The sequence below is a fragment of the Rhamphochromis sp. 'chilingali' genome (genome assembly GCF_963969265.1).
Source record: "Rhamphochromis sp. 'chilingali' genome assembly, chromosome: 8".
NCBI lineage: Eukaryota > Metazoa > Chordata > Actinopteri > Cichliformes > Cichlidae > Rhamphochromis > Rhamphochromis sp. 'chilingali'.
This window is the reverse complement of record NC_137935.1, coordinates 11,574,230-11,600,178: the sequence shown is the minus strand read 5'-3', so window position 1 is coordinate 11,600,178 and position 25,949 is coordinate 11,574,230. Positions and strand designations below refer to the sequence as shown.

Sequence of the window (25,949 nt, the reverse complement as noted above, 5' to 3'; positions counted from 1 at the left end):
TTTAGGAAGCACTAAGAGTAGAAGAAAGTGCTTGGTTGAATGGGTGTGATTGGGTGAATGTGGCATGTTGTATAGAGCGCTTTGAGTACTCTGGGAGAGTAGAAAAGCACTATATAAGAATCAGTCCACTTACCATTTAACAAAGATGACTGGTGGCGCGGGACACAGCGGCCACTCTGGACCAAATAGTGCTGTCTTGGTGGTTCATTTCCATTGCACCGTCTTGTGTCTCTATCGTCTTGTTCTGTATAGTCATGCACTGTCTTGCCTTTTCTATTTTTCAATTTTGCACATTCCACTTTACGCAGTTCTGTGTTTGTCTGTTATGTTTCATCTGTAGCACCGGGGTCTTGGAGGAATGCTGTCTCATTCCACTCTGTACTGTACCACTGTACATGATTCAAATGACAATGAAAGCCACCTGAACTTGAACATCAACATCAACATGACTAACCATGACATTGCAACAATGCTGCCCCTTTTGTTTCCTTCTGACATTCCTCCCTTTATTTGCTTGAGTCAACACACCTTAATTGGATTCAGGTGTGTTGACCCTGGGTATTATCTAAAACCTGCAGGCCACCGGCCCTCGAGGCCTGGACTTCGACACCACTGAACTAAAAGTGGGATATTACTGCCTGCATCTGCTGTATGACCGAGGCAGCAAACAGTCTTCCTTTGTTTTAGCTTTCACACATGGATCAAAAATGTTAGTGAAAAAGTACACGACACACAATGATTGTGCTTACTATTATTGCATTTTATTGACAGTGTTGAACTCAAGGAACAAGGTCTGTTCCAGTCCAGCTCTCTTCGTCTCCACTCGACTGCTTTCACTATATAGAGAAACGGAAAGAGACACCGTGATCAGTCAATCGCCACCACCTGTAGCTCACCTGCTTCCTGGTACCGCCCCCTTGAGCTCACTGCACCACTCCTCCCCTGCAGCTGAGCTAGGGACCACACCTCCACCACAGCTAGCAAAAGAGATGTGCATAAAGCGCATTCAAATTCCTCCCTGAGTGGTTCATAACCCCACAAACAGCTCTCCACACAACACGTTCTCACTCCCAAAGCGTAACATTTTACGCTAGGTGACAAATCGTCACCATATTACGTTTTCGGCTACCCACCGTTCCTAAATGACGACCTCTGAAAAAAGAGGAAATATGAGAACCGTCAGGACTGAATCTACACATGTTTGCTCTTTTTCTTCAAATCGCTTAGAAACACGCTATTAACAGGCTATCATTAAAGTCCTGGTTAAGGTCAGGAATAAGGTTATGGTCAGGGCTAGGGATAAGGTTAGGTTTAGGGCTGGAACGTCTATTACCGCGGGAGCGTCATTGCACTGGATTCCAGCCATAACCCGCCACGTACCATAAGAACGCCGAAGGTCTCCTTTCGCGTTCCTCAGGAACGCCGCAGGACGTGACAAAACGTCGACATGTTACGCAACACCATTGCTTGGTTTGCCAGCATAGATGCCCCCTGATTAGGTTTACTGGCTAATGCACAACAGGTGTGCCAGTCACCTCACCTGACACTGCTGCAGCTGAACCCAAAACCACACCCCACTATGACAAGGAGAAAAGTACTGACACGTATACAAGACTGAAGGAGGAAAAATGGAAGCAAGGAAACAGAGACATGGAATCAGTGGGGAATACTGGAGTAACAATACGAATAGGAGCCAGTCTTCTAAGAAATAACAAATCAAAACTAAAAAAAAACCCATCACCACGACCCTGGACCATGACATTTTTTTCAGCATGGTTGGGTTTGTGTTGACGTTATAGAGGCAGCTCTCCCCCTGCATGGACGCATGCAATTAATCTTGTTTTTGTGTTTATGGAAACAGTTTAAGGCAATTTTTAATTTAAGATATGGAACACTGCCATTAGATGGTAAATGTGTATTTATTACATTTTAATAAACATAGTACATGTGTAATATTGATTTAACATAGATAGTATTGATGCTAACAATGAATGAACTGGTCTAAACATCAGGAGAGATTATGTAACACATATTCATAATGAATTGGCAAATATGTCGCGCCCTTTCCTTACATTGCCTAATACACAAACATGACTTATCGTCGCAGCAAGCTGACATAGTTCAGATGGATATATAAATGCTTCCCGGCACAGGACAGTTAATTGGTAGAACCTGGGACCATTTCGTGGCCTTTCCGTTTTTTAATTCCACGCCATTTCCACTGTGTTTAATGGAGTATAGCCAAATTTTCAAACATGTATTTTTTTCCCATTTTATTTTAAAATTTCAGTCTGAGTTTTTTAAATGAGCTTAAATGGCTGAATAAAAGGCATACATCCACTATCGAATCTCGTGGCCGATTTCTGCCCCTTGAAACCCATTATAAACGCTATTTTTCACTGTACAATTATTACCATTAACGTAGTGGCGATGGCTTAACTTTCACTTTCATTCTGGACTCAGGGCCTTAGAATTGTAATTTTTTTATTTGGCCACCGGGTGGCGCCCTTGTTCCACATGTGACGCCTGCTGGAACATACACACCTTCTCCAGCGGCCTGCTCGAGACAGATACCCGGAAAAGGCAGACTAATTTCCCGCGTGCAGCAGCAGCTTGGCCCGCTGCTCGTTCCGGACCATTTTCTGCCCTTAGGATCGTTTGAGGGTGCATTAATTTTTTTTAATCAACAGGAAATGACGTATTTGTTTTCACGTGGTAGCGGAAGTGTGTGCTGCAGACACGGGAACCGAACCATATGCTCCGGCGCTGCGCGAAACACACCCGCGGCAGAGGCACTCCTCCCCGGGGGAGCAGCAGCAGCGCCGCCTGGGGACATTTTCGGCTTCTGCAAAAAAAATTAAAAACGGATCGAAATTAATGTTGGTGCCAATCTTTTGTCCATATAAAGGCCTAATTATAATAACAATAAAATATTACTTCAAATGTTTTTTTTGGAAAATATTTTATGTTTTATGTTTTATGTTTTTGGGGCAAAAAAAGCAGTGCGCTCATGTGACGAAACCGGGATATAAAGGGTTAAAATCCGCGAAATGTAATTAAAACTTGACATGAATATTTCAAGGAGAAGTAGGTCTAAAAGATTGGCTAATTTAAAGTGGAATAAAATATTAATATATAAATTTTTTATAGCACTTTTTGGGCGTGGTCGATAGTGTGCATTTTATGAAATGCGCTCCTGGAAAAAAAATAAAAGGCGATCGAAATGACTGTTGGTGCCAATCTTTAGTCCATCTAAAGGCCTAATTATAATAACAAACAAATATTACTTCAAATGTTTTTTTTGGAAAATATTTAGTTTTTTTGTTTTTTGGGGCTAAAAAAACAGGGCGCTCATGTAATAAAACTGGGATTTAAAGGGTTAAAACAATGAAAATATAATTAAAACTTGACATGGATATTTTAAGCAGAAGTAGTTTTAAAAGATGGACTAATTTAAAGTAGAAAAAAATATTGATATATAACATTTTTAGAGCACTTTTGGGGCGGGACCATTTTTGGTCCCGAGGTTCACGAAAGGATGGGATTTTGAGGTTCTACCAAGTAAACGGTAAGCATTATACATATGTTCCTCACTTGGCTTGCTGTTTGTTTGCTAGCGATAGGCTACTTGACGACAGCATTAGCTAACCAGTGTTCTCTAGACCAGCGTTCCCCAACTTTTTGGGTGTTTCGTGGCCCGGGGGTTGGGTCAGGCAAAATTGCAGTAGCTTCCCTGATCATTTTACAAACATAAGTGAAGAGAATCTGGACTAAAAGGCCTAGACTTATGGTTGTGTGCTGAATCTATGAATCAAACTATCACCTGGAAACATAATTAACTGGTCCATAGCTGTGAAACTGGACATGAGTTCTTGATTCTATGGAGATTAACAGTAATCCAGAAATTTACAAATTTGTCCTGGTACATTGCGTAAATGTTGTCCCAGGGACATCGCGTAAATGTTGTCCCTGGGACATTGTGTAAATGTTGCCCTGGGACATCGTGTAGATGTTGTCCCTGGGACATCGTGTAAATGTTGTCCCTGGGACATCGTGTGATAGCTTGTAAATAATGGAATGAAAATTATTGATTGTTATTAACTTGTGAAAAAGAAGTGTAACAAATCCACATGTTATGTTCTTACACCCTTACAGAAACTGTGACTCCTTCACAATGTCAGGTAAATGTCAACTCATGTTGAATAATCAACCAATCAAGCCTTTTATTATCACATGCAATGTTACACGTACAACTGCAATGAAAATTTCACCCCCTTCTGACCATACATATATTGCTTAAACATCACATTGGGAAGACAGGTCGGAAACAGTTAGGAAGGTCAGAAAACAATTTAATTAATAGATGAGGGGAGAGGAGGAGAAAAAAGAACTACAACCAGACAAAGCTCCTAGAAGACTGAAATGGATGATGGTTGCAGCATGCAAAAAGAAAATGATATCTGTTGACTACAGCATATGCTTTCTCACAGATTACCTTGTGGGAGTAGCTGGACCAAACTCTATTGGTATTTCAAGTTTGAAATCCCTGTTTGACCAGACTAACATTTCAGATGAGGTACCTCTTGACATAAAAATCCTTTTATGTTGTCATAAAACTAATGTTAAATTCTGCTTTAAATACACTTTATTGTACAATTTACTTAATGAATCGTATTCCTTAGTTCTGTTTTTATTTATATGTATTTATTTATTTGTTTTATAAGGTAATAGATGGCCTAATCTATTTGCAGTGTGAGGTATGCTGAAAAGCTTGTTTGATCATAATGACATAGCATGTTTACGTTTTTTGTAATGTATTTGAAAACATAGGTGTATTTATGTTATTTTTATAGAATTTCCCTCACATTTATCCAATACCAAGCCAAATCACTGGAAAAATTTTGGATGGGTCCACAAGAGCACAAAGTGCATACTTTTTGAAGGTATGACTTGGACTGTGGTAACTATGTTCTTATCACAAAGGGTTTATAAGTTGCCACTATAAACAAACAGCATTTTCCAAAATTGAAGCCTTGTCAGAAGAACCTGAAAAATACCTTTCTGAAACCTTTTCTGTGTAAAGACTTGCTCAAAAGCAATGCACACAGATTAAAACATTTCTGTCTTGGCCAACTGATAAAGAACACCAAAAATTGAGTGGTGCGTGTTGAGTCTGTGGTCTTGATTTGTTTTGTACACACTATAGAAATTAATTAATGGAAACCAAAAATGACACTTTCTATATGTTTGTGTATCTGCAGAATTAATTACAAGTCTCACCTGACAAGCTTTTGCAGTTTTGCAGTGTCATTCTTGACAGAAAAACATACTTGTCACATTATTTTTATTTCCAGAAAAACATCTTTCAGATGTATGAGAAATTGATTGGAGCCTGTCTGGAAAACGGCAGCCACTGGACCTTGTTTGTAAGTTGCACAGATTTTGCACTCTCTCTAGTGCATGATACTTTTCAGTGTCCCTCATTAGGAAAGCTCAAGGCCCAAGCCTACCATATCCATCTTTTTACAAAACAGTTTTGTGACATACCCAAGAGGACCATAGTCTATATGAATTCATTTGGCGAGTCGGAGGTCAGAAAAAGTGCGGTGTTGAAAAACTGGAGGTAATTAATTAACATATTTAACATAACATATTTAATTTAATTGAAATCATTACCGAACGTGGTTATTGATTTCTCTATATGCTTTTTATTTGTAATAACTGCGATCTCTCAGCTCATTTGCTTCAGCAAGAGGCTGCGCTGGAGAGTGGACCTTGTCACATGTGAGCCACCCACATCAACAGGATGGGAACTCATGTGGAGTGCATGTCATAATGGTACTGAAAACTATAGCTTTAACCTATATAAGTTGTACAAAAGGGTTAGGGTTGTGTATGGGATTTCCTATGCCCCCTGAATGCACCATCGGGGTGCATGTCCGCAACTTTAGTTCAGAGACAAACGGCAGCCAAACAACGGACAGTGTGTGCGTTCATAAGACCGTAAGTTAATGTTTTACTTCACTCAGTTATGTTGGTGTTCAGCCATGAGTGTATTTGATGACTTACCAGCAGTTTCTGCTTCTGTTTAAGTGACGTTATGTACAAGTGGCAGTTCGCTAGCATAACAGATTTGTTTGCTAATTAGCTTCTAGCAGAGAGATTCGTTGTTATCGTGTTGTTGATTCTGTGCTCTGTGTAACAGATGATAAACCGATGTAAAGTTGCCTTCAGTGCATAGTTGTATGCGGTGTGTTAATGCATAATGTCTGACTTTAAGTTTATGTAACCAGGCTGAAGTATAATGTCAGCTTATTTAGCTATATACTGTACTTGAGTACACCTCAGTTGTATCTTTATGTTTATTATGTAATCTGATTCCTAATTGATTGTATTATTATGCTTTGTCTGCAGAAACCACACATACACACACACACTCTATTTCGCCCAGCTGCGGGCACATTCTCAATTGAAAATACAAAGAATGACAACTTTATTCCTGGACTCTGCCTGTTTGTTCCTCTCACATCTGAACATTTGCAAGTGTCCTGACCCGACACTCTGAAGTGATTGCTGCCAGCTCAGATTTCTTTAACCCTTCTGAACATTGGTCCTTCGAGCCGGAGGTGAGCAACTGCTTCAGCCTTATATGTTCAGAATGGAAGGCCGATACCCATACAGAGAGTCTGACCGTCCGCACAGACATAGCAAGCTGCCATCATACCTCCAGAACTATGAAGTGGATGACCTCACTAAGAACCGACTCTCACATGATGATCAGGGCAAGCATTCTACTCATCCTGAAATTCTCCAATATATTCATCATATGAAAGAGGAACACAATCAACTCCGACTAGATGTGCAACGCCTGACAGAATTGATCTCTAGCTCACCTGTACTAGCTCCACAGCATGCCACATCACGGTCTGAGGATGGGACGTCAACCACACCTGCCCACACTAGTAAGCTGGTGCCAATCAAAGGTCAGAAGAGCCCACATCAGCCTGAAAGTGCTCCACAGGTGCCATTTGGGGATGAGTCTCAACATCCAAAGGACAGGCAGCATGGCCTGATTGAGGAGCTCACCCACAGTCTAAATGACGCAGATCTTGACAGGGAGCGCAGCGCACAGTCACCATCACCTTCAGTCGACTCATGCCCTGAATCTCAAGATTTTCTTTCACCAATGACACCAGGTGAGAGGCCCTCTCCACTTCCAGCGTCAGCAGCAAGGGGACGATCACCATATCATGCAGAACAAAGAAGGGTTGATGAGGTGTATGCTCGTCGCCACAGGAACTGCAGTCAGCCTGCCACTCCTCCTAGATTGCCAAGGCTAGGGGCCTGCTATGAAGATGATCCATACTACAGAGAAGATGACAGGTATCCTACCCCTGGTCACCCAAGCTGCCCTGACAGTCACTATCGTTCTCTTTACGGATATGGGTATCAGGATTCGAGTTATCCGTACAGGCGCTGTGGTAACTATCCAGATGACCGCCGACAGTGTCCAACCGATCGCCTGCAACCAGGTGGGTGCCCTCAGACACCACTCTCTCTCGGCAGAGCCCAACCGATAGAGACTTATCGCGGACCTCAACCAACGATCCCCGACCTTGTGCACGAGGACCCACGTGAGTTTGCAAGATTAAAGTTAGCTCTAGATAACATACTTCCACTTGATGCTCCTGAACACTTCAAGTTCCAAATCTTGACAGATCACCTTAAGTGTGAAGATGCACTACTTGTAGCTGACTCATACAGTAACAGTCCATTCCCATTTGCTGACACCATGAGAGCACTTACAGAAATGTATGGGCAACCTCAACATCTGGCCTTAAAAAGGATTACCAAACTGATGGATGGACCCAACATTAGGAGTGGTGACATCAGAGCCTTCAAGTCTTTTGCACTACAAGTCCGTGCGCTAGTCGGTATGTTACACCAGTTGGGAGAACAAGGTCGGACAGAGTTGAGGTGTGGCTCACACGTATCTCGCCTCTTAGCTAAGCTACCTTATGACCTAAGAGCAAATTTCCAGAGATTTGTCAATCCCATCAACACTCCTATACCAACACTGCTTCATCTTGCTGAATGGCTTGAGTATGAGGTGTGTGTCCAGGTAATTGGAGACCAATATTGCGGCCACTCTGACAGGGAGAGGCAAGTTTCACGAAAGGAAAGACGTCCTGAGCATAAGTTTCAGAAGGTTGCCACCATTCTCCATGGTAGTGAGCCCAGGAGAAAGATGGAAGGTGACATGTCAGCGGCACAAGAAAGGCCCAAGAAGTACTGTCCATTCTGTAATACAGTGCAGCATTACCTGAATCAGTGCAGTAACTTCAAACTCTTGTCGAAGGAGCAGAAGACAGAGTGGATCAAGGTGAATAAGAGGTGCTGGCGATGCGCCCGTGATCATCAAGCAGCTAAGTGTAACCTCAAAGCCAAGTGTAAACCATGTGGGCGCCGACATCTTGAAGTTCTTCATGATGTCAATACCAGCCCAGATGCTACAGCCTCTGATTCAACCAGTGCACCAGAGGAAAGCACATGCTTAGTAAGTTCCACCTCTGAGACACTGTACGTAGACCGGCAAACCAATAGCAGTCAGGTGTTACTCAAGCTAAGTCGTGTCATCATTAGGAGCAGTACAAAGATGGTTGAAACCTATGCTATACTGGATGATGGATCAGAGCGTACCATACTTCTGCACGAAGCGGCTGATTGCTTGGGGCTGCACGGGGAAGCAGAGGACCTAGCACTCCGCACTGTCCGTCAAGATAGCTGTACCATCCATGGTGCTGCTGTGTCATTCTCCATTTCTCCTGCCTCACAGCCGAACAAGTCCTTCCAGATCCACCGAGCCTTCACAGCAAAGGAACTTGGCCTAGCACGCCATAGTTACCCGATAAGAGCATTACAGGAGCGGTACCGTCACCTTAAGCACCTGCCACTGCCAGACATAAAGGAAGTACAGCCCCTTCTGCTTATTGGGTCAGATAATCCACATCTTCTCACTCCTGTGGAGCCAGTACGTCTAGGTCCTCCAGGTGGACCTGCAGCTGTGCACACCCGACTTGGATGGACTTTACAGGGTCCATCGAGATTCCTACGTCAGCGGCTAACCCCACAGCAGTGTCTCTTCACCTCTGGGGCCTCACCAGAAGCTGAGCTCTTCAGCCATGTGGAGAGACTCTGGAAGATGGATACCTTGCCATACCGGAGTGAGCGGCTCATTACTAGGTCCCGACAAGACGCTGAGGCCATTCAGAGACTTGAGGAAAGGACAATGCGAGTAACAATTGATGGAGTAAATCGCTACGCCACCCCACTACTGTGGAAGAAGAATCTTCCCCCTCTTCGTGCTACACCAGAGGCAGTTTTGGCCCAGCTTCGTGGTACAGAGAAACGACTTGCCAGAGAACCACAGAAGGCAGCTGCCTACTCTCGGGAAATCCAAAAACTGCTGCAGGCTGGCTTCGTCACAGCTGTTGCACCGGAAGAGGCCGCAGTGAGTAACTGTTCGTGGTTTATCCCCCATCACATGGTGCACCACAACGGGAAGGACAGGATAGTGTTCAACTGTTCCTTCACCTACAAGGGTCAGAGCCTGAACGACTGCCTTCTTCCAGGGCCTACACTGGGAGCTAGCCTGTTGGGAGTCCTTCTCAGGTTCAGGGAACACCCAGTCGCCTTCAGCAGTGACATAAAAGGGATGTTCCATCAGGTCCGTCTGCTAGATGAGGACAAACCCTTTCTCTGTTTCCTGTGGCGAGACATGAAGGTAGACGAAAAACCCACCATCTACCAATGGCAGGTGCTTCCCTTTGGGACTACATGCAGTCCGTGCTGCGCTACCTTTGCACTTCAAGATCATGTCCAGAAACACACTGAGCCAGGAGAGGATGCTCGTCTGTCCATAGAACGTAATTTCTATGTTGACAACTGTTTGCAGAGCCTCCCATCAGAAGGCCAAGCCAAGGAGTTGGTGGATCGCCTGCAGTCTCTCCTCTTGGAGGGTGGATTTGAACTACGACAATGGGCTAGCAATGTCCACACGGTCATCAGCCACCTACCAGTTGAATCCCAGTCAGAGGGTAGCGTTCTCTGGCTCTCCCAGGAGTCAGCCGATCCGCAAGAGCGCACTCTAGGACTCGTATGGCACTGTAAGACTGATGCACTCCGGTACAAGCATCAGCAGAGTGTCAGTTCAGAGCCAACAATGCGCAACATTTATCGGCTGCTCGCCCAGCAGTATGATCCTCTCGGGTTTCTTATTCCATATACAACCAGGGCAAAGGTCATCGTGCAACACCTCTGGGACAAGAAAAGAGGATGGGATGATCCTCACTTACCTGAGAATCTGCTCCACGCCTGGCGTTTGTGGGAAAGTGAACTCAGCCAGCTCTCACAGATAACGCTGCCGAGATGCTACACTGACTCACGCTCGGATTGTAGTCACAGCCATCGGAGCCTTCATGTGTTCTGTGATGCCTCTGAGCGTGCCTATGGGTCTGTGGCATATCTACGCACCGACCAAGGAGAAGAAAGGTCCAGGTGGCTTTCTTGGCTGCGAGGTCGAGAGTTGCACCCAAGAAGCAACTCTCAATTCCAAGGCTAGAGTTGTGTGGAGCCCTTACAGGAGCACAGCTGGCTTCTGTTCTGAAGAAAGAACTGACCCTTGACATCCAAGATGTGGTGTTCTGGACAGACTCGACCACAGTGCTTAACTGGCTCCATTCAGATTCATGCAGATATAAAGTCTTTGTGGGAACCAGAGTTGCAGAGGTACAAGAACTCTCTGCTGCAGCATCTTGGCGGTACGTGGACTCAGGAACCAATCCAGCAGACGATATCACAAGAGGGAAAACTGTGGCTCAGCTTGCTGGTGCGAATCGCTGGAGCCGGGGGCCACCATTTCTTCAGCTGCCACCCAGCCTTTGGCCACAAGCACCGGTGGGAGAAGCTAAGGAGGAAGTGGAGGAGCTGAAGAAGCCAGTGTTCTGTGGTCTGCTTACTGGATCCGCTAGTCCAGCGATACCTGACATCAAACAGTTCAGCACATATGAGGAACTCCTGAAAGCCACTGCTCGAGTGATGCACGGGGCGGCTAATGACACCAGTCACCCTGATGCTGATGACTTTAAAAGGGCAGAGCTGGCCCTGCTTAGACATTCTCAGATGGAGAGCTTCCCGAGAGAATTCACATTACTTAAATCAGAGAAGCTGATTCCATCCAGTAGCAGGCTAATTACCCTCGCTCCTGAGTATGACAAGGCTTCTGACTTGATTAGAGTTGGAGGTCGACTCCGCAGATGCGAAGGCCTGAGCCCTGAGGTACTACACCCTGTACTTCTAGAGCCTGCTCACCCAGTTACGAAGCTTCTAATCCAGCGATGTGACAATAAGCTCAACCACCCGGGAGCTGAACGTGTTTTCGCTGAGTTGCGCCGGAAATACTGGATCTTAAGGGGGAGAGAAGCAGTCAGAAGACATCAGCATTACTGTCCCGAATGCAAGAAGTGGAGAGGTCAACCAGAGGTCCCGAAAATGGCAGATTTGCCACCCTCAAGTTTGAGGCTCTTCCGACCTGCTTTCTATTCGACTGGAATGGACTGCTTCGGCCCTATGCTCATTAAAGTGGGTCGGCGCACAGAAAAGAGGTGGGGCATCCTTTTCAAGTGTCTTACTACTCGAGCAGTTCACCTGGATCTGCTGGTAAACATGGATGTTGACTCCTTCTTGATGTCACTCAGACGGTTCATAGCCCGTAGAGGGAAGCCGTTTGAACTCCGTTCGGACCAGGGTACTAACTTTCGAGGTGCAAGTAAGGAACTACAAGAAGCATTCATCGCCCTAACGCCAGATCTTAGACAGCAACTGGCAGCAGAACAGATCCGATTCTGTTTCAATCCCCCTAGTGCTCCACACTTTGGAGGGTCTTGGGAGAGAGAGGTGCGATCTGTGAAAACCGCTCTGCGCACCACGTTGGGAGCGCAGATAGTGTCAGAGGAAGTGCTGAGGACTGTCCTGCTTGAGGTGGAGAGTATACTCAACTCCAGGCCTTTGGGTTATGTTTCTTCAGACATCGCAGACCCAGATCCCATCACGCCCTACTCTTTGTTGATGGGGCGGCCAGATTGCTCTCTACCCCAAGTGTTCTATCCAGAATCTGAGCTGCTCAGTCGTAAGAGATGGAGACACACTCAAGTCCTGGCTGACCAATTCTGGAAGCACTTCATACGGCATTTTATGCCCACCTTGCAACCACGGCAGAAATGGCACAAGGACACAGACAACATTGCAGTTGGATCTGTGGTTCTCATTGTTGATCAGCAGACCCCACGAGCGCTCTGGCAAGTAGGAACTGTGAAAACTATCCTACCGGGGGCCGATGATCGTGTCAGAGCTGCAGTCGTTCGAGTAAAGGACCGAACTTACACTCGCCCGGTGGCCCGGCTCATCAGGTTGCCTGTTCTACCCCAGGATTCTGCTTAGGTGCAGAGGACATTCCATCAAGGTCAAATTTGTACACCAAATTTGGGGGCGGCTGTACAAAAGGGTTAGGGTTGTGTATGGGATTTCCTATGCCCCCTGAATGCACCATCGGGGTGCATGTCCGCAACTTTAGTTCAGAGACAAACGGCAGCCAAACAACGGACAGTGTGTGCGTTCATAAGACCGTAAGTTAATGTTTTACTTCACTCAGTTATGTTGGTGTTCAGCCATGAGTGTATTTGATGACTTACCAGCAGTTTCTGCTTCTGTTTAAGTGACGTTATGTACAAGTGGCAGTTCGCTAGCATAACAGATTTGTTTGCTAATTAGCTTCTAGCAGAGAGATTCGTTGTTATCGTGTTGTTGATTCTGTGCTCTGTGTAACAGATGATAAACCGATGTAAAGTTGCCTTCAGTGCATAGTTGTATGCGGTGTGTTAATGCATAATGTCTGACTTTAAGTTTATGTAACCAGGCTGAAGTATAATGTCAGCTTATTTAGCTATATACTGTACTTGAGTACACCTCAGTTGTATCTTTATGTTTATTATGTAATCTGATTCCTAATTGATTGTATTATTATGCTTTGTCTGCAGAAACCACACATACACACACACACTCTATTTCGCCCAGCTGCGGGCACATTCTCAATTGAAAATACAAAGAATGACAACTTTATTCCTGGACTCTGCCTGTTTGTTCCTCTCACATCTGAACATTTGCAAGTGTCCTGACCCGACACTCTGAAGTGATTGCTGCCAGCTCAGATTTCTTTAACCCTTCTGAACATAAGTAATGTTTATATTTTTGCCTATTCAGTTTTTAAAGCCTTAGAGGCAGGATGGTAAAATCTCAATTTTTTTTGTAGATTGAACCATTTCAGCAGTAATGCTTTGCTTTGGTTGCTCTGTTTTGTTTTTTTTCTCGGGGGGGGGGGGGGGGTTAAAAACAAACAAACATTTCTTTGTTAATCTAATTCTTTTTGTTCTTTTTTTTTTTTTTTTCTTCGTCAATTATTAGTTTGCCCAATCTCTCATTGACGGTAAAACACAAGTGGAGGAGTACAACACTGAAATCACAAAGCTCAGGTCCCGACTTTGCCACTACTTATTTTCCTCAATAGGTAAAGATAAAATTAGCTGCCTTCTTTTTCTCTAACATTGGAAAATGTAACTTGTACTTAAACAAATTATATTTTGCAGATCGAACTAGGAAGTGCAGTCAGTGCTGGTGTGTGATTGCAGCCAAAGACCGGGTACACTATGACATGTCCTTAGCCATATAGATTGTTTATTTAATGGACTTTGTTCATTTGTTTTTTGTTTGTTTATTTCTTCTTCTTTTTTTTTTTTAATTCACAGGTGCAGTGCCAGAAATGTGGTGCATACAAGCACATGCGTTGTTCAAAGTCTGTTTGTGGCATCTGTATCTTCTGTGAGAGTAAGTCACAATATAACTAAACAATGTCCAAAAATGTTTAAAGTGAAAATTTTTTTCGTAATTTTGCCTTTGCACACCAGGACTGTGTAATTAAAGTGGACGTTTCAAGATCCAGTTTTTACACAAAACTATTTTAGACATAACTGTGTCGTATTGTGGGGATTTCTCTTCACAATTAAATTGATATAGTGCTGTTTATATCATTCTTCTTTATGTAACAGCACAGTGCAGCACAGCAGAGGGAAAGGAGTTGTGCAGCATAGTGGGTGGCTATACAGGAGGAGCAATAGAAGTAGCCAGTGAAGAATGTCATCAGGGAAAGCATCAGGCAGCGAATGACAAAGGAAAAGTTCCTAAGGGAGAGAACATCTGCAGCAAATCGACAAGTAACAGTGAGATAGGAAGACTGACAGTCAGAGATGAAGGTACACAGACTGAAAGAGATGAAGGTACACAGACTGAAGACAACGAAAAAGAAGCAGAAGTATACGGCACAAGTCTGAGTACAGATAATGCTGCTGCTGATGATGTTGACAGGATCGATGCAGATACAGAATTCCAAACTGATTCAGAAGGAACTAGTACAGTTTACAGAGTGCATGGTCGCTTATCTGTACCAAGCTCAAAAAAGAAAACCTACACAATAACAGAAGACGAGATCAAGCGCAGAATCAACGCAGAGAACATGTCAGTTTATGTTTTCAGAGGTTTGATTGGGGTAGGTATACATTTCGTGATTTTGATGTCACCTGAAATAAATCCGGGTTACTCGTATCAATGAAGTGACAATGTGGCTGGAAATTGTGCATTTGCTGCAACATATACACAATTACACCATGTAAACAAAAGCATTTAACTTTGTGCGCGTGTGTGTGTCTCTCTCTGCTCTTTTGGTGTTTGCACTTTTTCTTTTTTAGGGCCGTAAAGCCAAACTGCCCGCAATGATTCTTGACAGGCCTAAGAAGGCCAAAACTAAAGTAACAGTGTTTAGTGTTCTGAGTGAAGAGGAGGCTGGGGAGCTAGCCCTCGGGTTTGCCGGAAGATTGGCCTGCGATGTCACAACAGACATGGTCTGTAAAGGCATCGACCATTCAAGTGCTGATATGACAAAGTAAGTTAGTAAAACAATATGAAAGTTGTATCTTTTTTGGTATTATTTGTCATTTCCCCGTATTTGGGTTATTGGTGTAACATTGTTAATCTTACTTTCTAATAACAGACAGACTCTTCTCAAAATCCAACACAATCTTAAACATGAGCTGACTGATTCCTCAACCTTCAGTTTGCTGACACACACCTTTGGCCCCGCTGCACTGGATTCTGTCATTTCATTCCTGTGTGAAAAACTTGATCTTGTCTCTTAAATAATGAAACCTTTTGTGACTTTTGTTTGTTCTGTAAATCAGAATCTTGAAAATTGTTCATTGTTGTTCTAAGTTTGTGTTAACTATTTGGCAAAAATGATTGGTTCCTAATCCAAACAGCATAATGACTGTTCTAACACATATCTTAAAAATGCTACAAAGAAAGAAAATTATCACATATGTTTCAATATGAATGTAATTGTGTCACACTCGGTTTGTAGTAGCTTTCCTGTTTTATTTTGAGTTTTGGTATGTTTACACTGTTATTTTTATTTCCCGTGTGTTCGTCTTCCCTTATTAGTTTTACTGTATTTAATTAGTCTGATTTAATAACTTATAATTATTTACTTTCCAGTGTGTATATATGCTCCTCGTTTGGATTATTGTTTGTTTGAGTTCTGCCTGTCTTTTCTATTAAAGATTTGGACTTTTGGACTATTAGTGGACCTCGTAGGTTTTTATTCTGTTCAATTGGTAATTGACTGGGTTTAATTTAGTGGCCTGGAAAACAGGCCGGAGGGGTCTGGTCATTTTAACCCCCTAAGACCCGAAATCTTCCATGGCATGCATTTTTAATTTCTCTTTGATATTTGGGCCGATTGGAACCCGATGAATGTAAAAAGAAAGAATTACCAGGTTTTGTTTTTTTTACCTAATTTTTGTTTCTGAGAAAAATGAGAGCCACATATGAGGACATTAATTTGAAATTTCGATAGAACAATTGCAGTATAATGTCCTCATAACTGTATATCAGGCACTTGTTGATCAAGATTTAGTATTTTGGTCTAAATAACCCAAAATGTGATGTCCACATGTGTGGACGCCAGGCTGGAGTAAAGTGTTAGAGCTATTTATACCTATGTAAACTTTTATACACTGGTTTTTACCTGTCTTGTTTCAGAAAGGTTTAAAAGGGTAATGTCCACAGTTTATTTGTTTATTTATTTGTTTGAATTCAACATATTTTATTAAAGTAATTGAGCTTGAACACAGAAAAAACTGAATCAAATAATCATAAAATCAAATCACTTGCACTATACTGAAGTCTAATCTACTCTGAGCTAATGCCGGTTTCCAACACTAATGATCGGGTGAAGGAGAGAGATGAGGGTGTGCACGGCCACTGGTGCTCTTATCCCTGTTCTTTGTGATACAATCCAACAGGAAAGCAGTCAAACCCTTGGACATTAGCCAAGTTAACGTTCACAAATATATACACACAGAGGAACTCTGAGCCCCAATGTCAGCATTAGCACAAACATGCCACTTCATACCAAATCTCAGTGTGAGGTCAGGTGTTAGTCTCATTCCATTATTCTGGCTATATTTTCTTACTCATTACTATTAAACTTATACTTAAGACTAACTATTAACAAAATCACACCCCAATAACTCTGTTATTACACTTTGTATTTAATCATAAAAAGGCTGGATGTTTAAACCTTTTACTTCTATTTTGTATGAGCCAGGATTCTCAACAGCTGATACTCTATGTCCAAAAAGTGACAGGTATCGTTTTATGGAGCAAAAAACTTAAGAGCGCATATTTTATAAATAATACCAACAATTACAAATGCAGACCTTTAATAGTAATAAGTAATCCTTTATTTATAATGCATAGCAATATAAAAATAGTAACATATGAAAATATTACAATGGGCACAGATGAATTTGTATCAAAAACAGCAACCAAGCCAAAGTAATGAATAACACACATAAATAACAACTGCTTGAGAGACCAAACAATTTCTTTTCATCTGTTCCTTGGCAGAAAGTTAAGACAGCTATTCAGCTTTAGGTTTCAATAAACAGAAGTAATGGATGCAGTCCCTTTGAAATGTCACACAAAAGTCTGCTTGTGCATATACTTAGCTTTAACTCTTCTCTTTTTTGTTTTGTATTCCAAAAGGTTTTCATTTTCTCCAGAGGATGTCTCTCTTTCAGTGGTTATCGACTGTTCACATTCATTTTCACAGACTGCTGGAATGTCGATGCTGGCCGAACGTTTCTTGCTAGAATACAATGGCCTAATTTTGCGTGCATTATCTGTCGTCTTTATTTCGTACTGGCATATACTTTTGCCTACTTGTTTTGTTTTCAAGACATTTGTATGCAGTTCATCTATCATTGCAGTAATACCTTCTGGAATGAATGCCCACTGTTTAACTGTGTCTAAAACAGCATTTAGTTTTCCAACCGCATCTTCTGTGCATTTTTTGTCTGTGCTTTCAACTACAGGAGTGTCATTCAAAGTTGATAGAGGACTTTTCAGAGAGTTTTTCATTTGTTTAAAATGGCTACAAGCCACCTTCAGGCAAGCACATGTGTTATAGTGAGAGAACGTACAACAAGTGCACTGAAGTGTTTCAGCCGATGCAAAAAAACACAGATTTCCAAACAAACTTGGCATTTTTATCACTTTCAAGTCCTCACAGTGTACAAAGTAATGCCTTTCTTTCACTGCAATTCTTGCCAAGGTCTGTTTCCATGTTTGGATAGATGTCATTGTCAGCCTCTGCTAATTTTGCAAGTAACACTAGATGCTTGCAAAGAAGTCCTCGTAAGCCATATGTACAGTTGCAGTAGGACTCAACAGGGCAGACATCATACACCATGTCTTCTCTTGACTCAGATGGGACTTGATATGCATTAACTCCATGGCTGTTCTTGACTGTAATTTTAAGAGCCCAACCACTTTCCATCAGTCTTGCAGCAGAGTCTGAAACTTGAGACAAGGTGTCAGCAAACCTGTTTTTCATGCGGCCCACATCTTGCAGGGTTTTTATGACTGAGAAGTAGTCGTCGGCCTTCCCTAGGAGCACTTCAATCAGATCATCCAGACGCCTATTCTTGTAGCCAGATAAAAACTGGTATTTCAGGCGGTGGAAAAATCTGAAAAACAGTTATTTGAAATGATTAGTAACTGTAATTGAAGGAATTTAAAGTTTTAATCAAGACTGTATTATTTTTTTAAAAATTGGAATACCTATTGCACACGTCTTTTATAAAGGAATGCTCTGTGCCGGTTTAGCTGATTTAGGCAAATCCACCTACTCTGTTTTTTGTTGTGATAACATAAAAAACGCTGCTAGAATTTAAAGGATTTGCCTAAAACCTGTTCTGGCAATGACATGACGAACCTACTCAGTTTAGCCTCTTGGATTAAAGCATAATATCTTTTTTTCAGCAATACAATTGAATGAGGTCAAAATAATAAATCATACCTTTCAATCACATTGTTTGTTTCAGAACGAGCGTGACTGAAGCGACGGCCGTAGTCACACCACATGTGGCCAATGCCTTCCCAGTGCTTCTGAAAATACTGGCACACCAAAGGGTATTGCTTAAATGTCTGGCAGAACTCTGCTGATGTGGCTTTAAAGTCGTCCTCCTAAGAGAATTGGATGCAACAGAATATATTTCAATCCATTTAACAGACCTATTGAAATCTTTAATATTATGTATTGAAGCCCTTTTCCTTTTATTGAATAACATTAAGAATTTTAAGTTATTAATAATATGTCGTGTTTTTGTATTAAGAAGCAATTATTTCTTCCCTTACAATGGCTAAGAAGGAACACTAAACCTATAAGCATATTTGGTTTCAGCATCTGTCTGTGAAAGAATCCCACTCACAAGTTCTACTGCACAGTGGGTGACACAATGATGTTCTGCACAGCTTAAGTACTTGTTTTGATAAGCAAGATAAGAAGCCAGTTTTAGAAATTGTTTCAAAAATCTATTTTGTATCTCTCTGTAACTTTTTTTAGCAACTGAAAGTTATTATGCTCTTAGTGTAATCAAGAAATCAAAATGTGAAATAGACAAATTACACTTACAGATGTGCAAGCTTTCAGCTTACAAAAGAAAGAAATGATTTCATTTCTCTTTTGGGTGTTAGAAAGCCCATGGACCCCGGACTCTGATTTTGAAAGCCATCGATTAACAGCCTGTGAATGTAAGAGAAAAAAAGTTAATCTGGAGAGAGAGACAGAGGAGCAGCTGTACAAAAAGCATAAAAGAAAGCTGACGTCCAAAAATAACTTTGTCACTCACTGGACAAGAGGACCTGTGCATTACAGAAATCAACCAGGCAAACATATTTTTAAATGTCAAAAAGAGCTTTGGGAAGCAGCCACCAGAAGATGAGTGCACTGTGGTCTTAAATGGATGGACATAGTCACTCAACATTTTATCCCTTTATATTCATTAACCTGAGTAGGTGAATATCACAATGAGGCAAATCATAACAACAGGACCCTGTTGTAAAAATGTGTTTCAGGTGCATCTTAGACAACGTGAAAAGAAAACAATGTGGTTTACCTGCAAGACATGGTACCAGCATAGAAGGATAGCTGACTCTGGAAAAACCTTCTGCAAAGCATTTATTTCCGCAAAGTCTTTGTCAACCATAAATGCTCTACAGAAAAAAGAAAACACTAAATGAGATTAAACAGTATGAAAATGTTTTTGCTATCTCAAAGCACCACTTCAATGCCAAATTAAACATTTCAACTCACAAGTAGATATATAAAATACTGCATACAGCCTATAGGAATAACTTTAACAACTGGAAAGGAAAGTTTTTTGCAGCCCATGCTGCAGCTATAGCATTAGATTCTGGCATGTTATAACTTTTTTGAAAAGGAATTATTTCAAAATTAATAGCTGTCAATGTATTATTTACCTCGGGGAAGTTGGGAAATGCTCACAAACTATTCCAAGAACAGTTTCCAGGGTTTTCTGACTTTCGTTGCTGACAATAGCATAGGCCACAGGGACTCCATGCCCATGATCATCTCTTACAACAAGTGTGAATAAGGGAAATGAATACTGGTTAACGCAGTGCGTGGTGTCAACAAATACTAACTGTTTTGCATAGTTCTCCATGTTTGATTTCATTACAGGTGTCTGCAAAACAATCATTAGTTCTTGGTCAGATGTGTATGGTTGATAGAAGAGAACATGTTCTTGATGTTTTCCATTAAGTAAGGTATGTACACTTTGACTGTCTCCACAGTTAAAGTGCTTCTTCCTCATCATGCAGGTTCTAACACTGTCAATGTCACGTGGTGTGACAAAATGCTCTCTGTTGTGAAGATCTCTGTGTCCATGTTCTTTGGCCCATTTATGACATTCGGTTAGTATGATGGCTGGCTTAGTTCCAAGGGAAAGCAGTTCCTCAATCTTCCTCCTCAAATCACTGGAAATATTGTTGAAATGTGCGTCTTTTGGGTCCGAAGGATCATGCCCATCATGCTTATCATATGTACGCTGCACGATGACTGTGTGGTCTTTCCAACATTTGAGTACTTTAAATGAAACATAGGCCTTACAGCCCACTGCTCTGTAGCTGTTTCGACTTTTTTCCCCAGCTCTGATGCAGTTGAATTTGTAATAGTCTCTTTTCCTGTCTTTACCTGAGGCAACATTTAAACATTTATAATGTCCATGAAGGGTTAATGAGTTCAATTTTTCTAACACAACACTGAATGGGTCCTCCTGGCATTGTGACACATGCACACAAAGTTGTGTGTCTTTTCCAGTTCTTTTTTTTTTCGTCATTCAGAACACTTCTTCTAATTATGTCGTCCATTTCTGGTGGAAAAATAACGAAGGTTTAATTAGTCAATATTCATTAATTCATTTTAACTTGTTTTGGGTTTTTTTGCAATACAATGTAAATATTAAATATAATATTAATATATATATATATATAAAATAATATAAAACAAACAGGGGCTAAAAGAAGCTAAACTTTCATATGGTATGTCTCTGGCAACTTTAACATGATGTCCCAGGGACAACATCTACACGATGTCCCAGGGCAACTTCTACATGATGTTCCAGGGACAACATTTACGCGATGTCCCAGGGACAACATTTACGCGATGTCCCAGGGACAACATTTACGCGATGTCTCAGGGACAACATTTACGCGATGTCCCAGGGACAACATCTACGCGATGTCTCAGGGACAACATTTACGCGATGTCCCAGGGACAACATTTACGCGATGTCCCAGGGACAACATCTACGCGATGTCCCTGGGACAAATTTGTAAATTTCTGGATTACTGTTAATCTCCATAGAATCAAGAACTCATGTCCAGTTTCACAGCTATGGACCAGTTAATTATGTTTCCAGGTGATAGTTTGATTCATAGATTCAGCACACAACCATAAGTCTAGGCCTGGAACAACATTAATTATGATGATGTGGGAACAATGCTGACACGAGGAAATCAGATCGTCCGGGATTGGGGCGGCAATAGCGGTAGAGCTGGTATGAAAGTGGTGGGCTGCGCCAGGGACGTCGGCAAAATCCAGGTTTGTTTTGAAGTGAAAACTCCTTTTCAGCAAAGAGCAACAACTGCATTTTTTTAAAAGTGTTTTTTTTGTGTGTGTTTTTTTATTTGTTTTGTTTGTTGTTGGGGCATATGCATACTCATGATTATGTTGATACAGCAAAAATGATGAGAGGCTGGACAGTAGCAGATTTTATGGCAGTTAAATAAACCTGCAGAACGAGCTTTGCAACACATAATCCACTGTAAGACCGAAATGAACTATAAGTCTTTGTAAAGTTTTTTTTCTTTTACCGCCGTTATACAGTATTATAATATTGCATGCTGACTGTTTGGTAAATCAGATTCAATGTAAAAGTTCACTGCTAATAGATTTTCAGTTAAGTCCAGCACAGAAACAGAAATCTGGGCAAAAATTAACTGACGACACATGAAGGATTTAGAGTTTAACGGCTTGAAGAATATTTGTATATTATGCAAGTCCTGGTTTCAACTGTCTTTCTTTGTTCTCTCGATATAGCCAAACAAAATGAATCTGTATGATAATGAATATAATGCATGTATTTATAGATATAGCACTTTTCAAAACCCTTCTTTGAGGATCAACAAGGTGAGAAACATTGGCAACTAAACTGCAGAATAAACTGTGGGGAAAATTACAGGTTTTTTTTAAATAACAATTTGAAATGAATTGTAAAGTGAAGGACTTAAAAGCAGGACTCAGCCCAGGTTGAATGATAGAAAACACAAACAATATGACAAAGACTACAAGAAGAAGGACTGGACTATTTGTACACATCCAGCAGCTTAACTGTTTACAGTCTACAGTTTTCCACATATGAAATGTGTGATCTTCCTTGTGAGGGTCTCGGTTATAATATACTGTCAGAATGTTTTCATGTTAAAATAGTTTTTGTTTTTTAAGGTACTGTACAGCAGGCTTGGTGAACCAGTGAGGGCAGGATGTGTTCAGACATGGGATTTCCAGTTTTGGACAAATTACTGAAATGAGTTGTGAAATACAAGCTCAAAACTTAAAGCAAATCTTAAACATATTTACAGTAACCTTACATATACATTTGAAGGGCAGTGTTATACGACACTAATGTTATTTTGAAGCTGAACCTCTGTCATCGTTTCCTTTTTGGTTTCAGAAACTGGCAACAGAGTGTCGGAGCGCCAGCCACCCTGGTGTTTTGGTCCCATTCAAGTGTGACTTGAGCAAAGAGGAGGAGATTCTGGCCATGTTTGCAGCGATCAAGGAACAGCACAAAGGCGTGGATGTCTGCATCAACAACGCTGGCTTGGCTCACCCAGAGCCGCTGCTAAACGGCAAAACCAACAGCTGGAAGAACATGATGGATGTAAGAGCTCAGAAATGTTTTAGAAAATCTGCAGCTGTGTGAAAGTTGAGTAATGGCTTCGCCAGCAGAACACTGAAGTGAACTTCAATGATCACTCTAACGTTGACTCATCCGTAAGCTAAGAAAGAACGTTTAGTTTTATCACCGTAGTAGGTAAATCACTACAACAGAAAACAATCGGAAAGCAACCCAGCTCATAATATCACAAAACTAAATAGCTGAGAAAGGTAAAAAAATAAATAAATAACTAAACAAAAAATACACAAAAGTGGGTAAAAAAAAAAATATTGAAAAAATACAAGAAATTTGTTGATTCAAAATATTGTCGTTACTATTTTCTGCGGTTTTTGCAGTTATTTAATCTAAACAAACTATTCAAAATTTTGCTTTTTTATATTTTGAATATTTAAATTTTGATGTTTAATGTCACTGTCATGGAGAAAAATTTCAGCTGCAGCAGACTTATATATGACAGACAGAAAAAAAATATTTCAATGTAAATAAACCAGTGTGACCAGTTTTCCAACAAGTCATCCATTAATCACACTGTAAATCACATTTTGTGTAAAAGTTCACTGTAAATAGGTGGGGTACATTATGCTCAGTTTAATCCATCCCAAAAACAGGAAGTATTCTTCAACCGAACTCATGAATCATCTGAATTACAAAATTGTTACACAATTTGACAAAACTCAGAGTTAAAAAGGTACACAAGTGGCCAAAAACTACTTAATGCTTCTTATGCACAAGAAACAAAGAGTAAAGGAGTCATTTGGAAAGTGTTGATTTTCCTGGTTGTTTATTTCACTGCTTGGTTTCTTACAGGTGAACGTTCTTGCACTGAGCATCTGCACACGGGAAGCTTATCAGTCAATGAAAGAGAGAAACGTGGACGATGGGCACATCATAAATCTCAACAGGTGCAGTTTTATTTGTTGATGAATAATGATGGGATTTGTGAAGTCTGTTGACTTAATCATCAGAAAAATATCTTGACCATTACCATCATGATTGTCCAGGACTCTTTAAACCCTTTTCACATCAAATATTTGGTTAACAGGAAAAGCACAGATGGTGGTATTAACAATACTGCTAGCTCTTTGACATGGAGATTATTATCAAGGCAAGACACTGTTAGGCCTTTTACACATATTTTCCATTGTTATTGTTCTTTTTTTATCTTATTCATATCCCCTGGTCTGACCTGATGTAGACTTGTGAGAGTTTCCTAACATAGGCTAGATTTTTTTTAAACCTTAAAGCAGCACCCAGTGAAAGTACAAGGGCTCTAGTACCACGTCTTACTGTACAAAATGGATTATGCTGAAAGGTAATTTATGGACTTTTTAGTCCAGTTACACCAAATTACATGTTGCCTACAGCATAAGCTTCTTTTACCCAACATGCACAACACCAAATCCTGGATCAGACAATAGAATAAAGCCACCATTGTGTATTTACCTATTTATTTTATTTGTTATACTGTTAAAAAGGTCTGTAGCTCTCTGTTATTAAAACATTTAGGAAGCAAAAAGAGTCAAACCCCATGTCAGGGGTTCACTAGTATAATAATTAGTTTAATTAACTGTTAATTTGAAAAAAGTGCCAGACAGTAGTGAAAAATGTCTATCACAATATCCTAAAACCTAAAGTGTCATTTTAATTTTAATTAATTGACCAACCAGCAATTCAGAACCTAAATATGATTGGGGATTTTTCTCATATGAAGATCTGAGATCAGATCACTGTATCAGTCTTGGTAAATGCTGATTTGGTAACAGCTTGTAAACCTTCTGTTGCAGCGTGTGTGGACATCACGTCTTACCTGTTGCTGATCTGCATTTCTACACCGCCACCAAGTATGCTGTGACCGCTCTGACTGAGGGCCTGAGACAGGAGCTGCGTGCAGATAAGACCCATATCCGAGCCACGGTGAGTATTTAAAAGACACCAATTGACTCCAAATGTGTCTTTAATACCAAGATCGGCTGCTTTGAGACACATACACATTGTTTACTGAAGTTTCCATTTTTGTTTTTTCTCAGTGCATTTCTCCTGGTTTAGTGGACACAGAATTTGCAGCACGGCTCCACAGTGAAAATCCCGAGAAAAAGGATGGGATATATGCTGCGTAAAAGGTAAAACCATTAATCCTACATTTTGTGTATTTGATTTGATTACTCAGATAAAAATAATTTAAGCATTTTTTCACTTCTTTGACAGTCTTTGGAAGCAAAAGATATCGTCAGTGCTATCGCATATGTGCTCAGTGCTCCTCCTCATGTTCAGGTTTGTAATTTTCACTTTTACAACTGTTTTTTGACTCATTGGATTTTGCTCTGCAACATTCTTATTATCACAAGTTTACTTATAATAATAAAGCATTATTTAACTTTTTTTCAGATTGGAGACATTCACATTGAAGCTGTGTAGCACAAGTCACTGAAGTTGTTCCCTCGGCAACCGCAATATTTTTGTGGCCTTCCTGTTTTCAAAATGGCCTCTGAGGATGTTACTATCACTGTGTGTTTCTTCAGTCTCTTTGACAAGTTGCATCATGTGCTGTGTCATATAATCTTACGCCTTAACTACATTTATCAGGGTGCTGAAACATTTGTACTGAAAAGTTTGAATGTATGAAATAAAATGATTTTCAGGGGACATTTATTGCGCTCCAGTATTTATTATTAATATATAGATGATATTTCATTTAAAAAACAGTTTATGATGGAAAGAATTCAACCAGTATAAATTATAAAACAATAAAAAATTCTGAAATATACATTTAACTACTCAACATAAATCCCTTGGGTTTATTTCAGGACAGGCAGCATAAAAATCTACTACCGGTAAATTAAATATCCCAAATTTTATTCTATTGCCTTTATTCTGAAAACACTAAAATAATAATAATATAGAATATATATATTCTATATTATCCATCCATCCATTTTCTTTCGCTTATCTGGGGTCAGA

At 40.8% G+C, this 25,949-nt stretch overlaps 3 protein-coding genes across 8 annotated transcripts; 2 read left to right on the top strand and 1 right to left on the bottom strand.

Moving 5' to 3' along the window:
• Positions 1-7,107: 7,107 nt before the first annotated feature.
• On the top strand, positions 7,108-15,742 carry LOC308400516 (uncharacterized protein). 6 transcript variants are annotated; one of them, XM_080888266.1, is made up of 7 exons: positions 7,108-12,683; positions 13,095-13,290; positions 13,519-13,586; positions 13,701-13,753; positions 13,860-13,938; positions 14,856-15,049; positions 15,158-15,742. In XM_080888266.1, exon 1 carries the CDS (start codon positions 7,187-7,189, stop codon positions 10,619-10,621), a length of 3,435 nt encoding a protein of 1,144 aa, XP_080744392.1. In that variant the 5' UTR covers positions 7,108-7,186; the 3' UTR covers positions 10,622-12,683; positions 13,095-13,290; positions 13,519-13,586; positions 13,701-13,753; positions 13,860-13,938; positions 14,856-15,049; positions 15,158-15,742. The 6 variants fall into 6 exon arrangements, with proteins under 6 accessions (XP_080744392.1, XP_080744390.1, XP_080744391.1 ...); XM_080888264.1 differs by having other exon boundaries at positions 13,519-13,621; XM_080888265.1 differs by lacking the exon at positions 13,095-13,290.
• Positions 15,743-17,599: 1,857 nt separating this feature from the next.
• LOC308401063 (uncharacterized protein) lies at positions 17,600-20,902 on the bottom strand (the record flags this gene model as incomplete). The annotated part of the gene is made up of 6 exons (XM_080889123.1): positions 19,990-20,902; positions 19,626-19,722; positions 19,142-19,252; positions 18,527-18,693; positions 17,878-18,194; positions 17,600-17,610 (listed from the first exon to the last, which is right to left on the bottom strand). The coding sequence occupies exons 1-6, from the start codon at positions 20,865-20,867 to the stop codon at positions 17,600-17,602; spliced, it is 1,581 nt and encodes a 526-aa protein (XP_080745249.1). The 5' UTR covers positions 20,868-20,902.
• Positions 20,903-21,589: 687 nt separating this feature from the next.
• On the top strand, positions 21,590-25,108 carry LOC308401407 (dehydrogenase/reductase SDR family member 11-like; the record flags this gene model as incomplete). Its single annotated transcript, XM_080889610.1, has 5 exons — positions 21,590-21,631; positions 22,764-22,973; positions 23,799-23,893; positions 24,776-24,905; positions 25,019-25,108. The coding sequence occupies 5 exons, from the start codon at positions 21,590-21,592 to the stop codon at positions 25,106-25,108; spliced, it is 567 nt and encodes a 188-aa protein (XP_080745736.1).
• Positions 25,109-25,949: the final 841 nt, after the last annotated feature.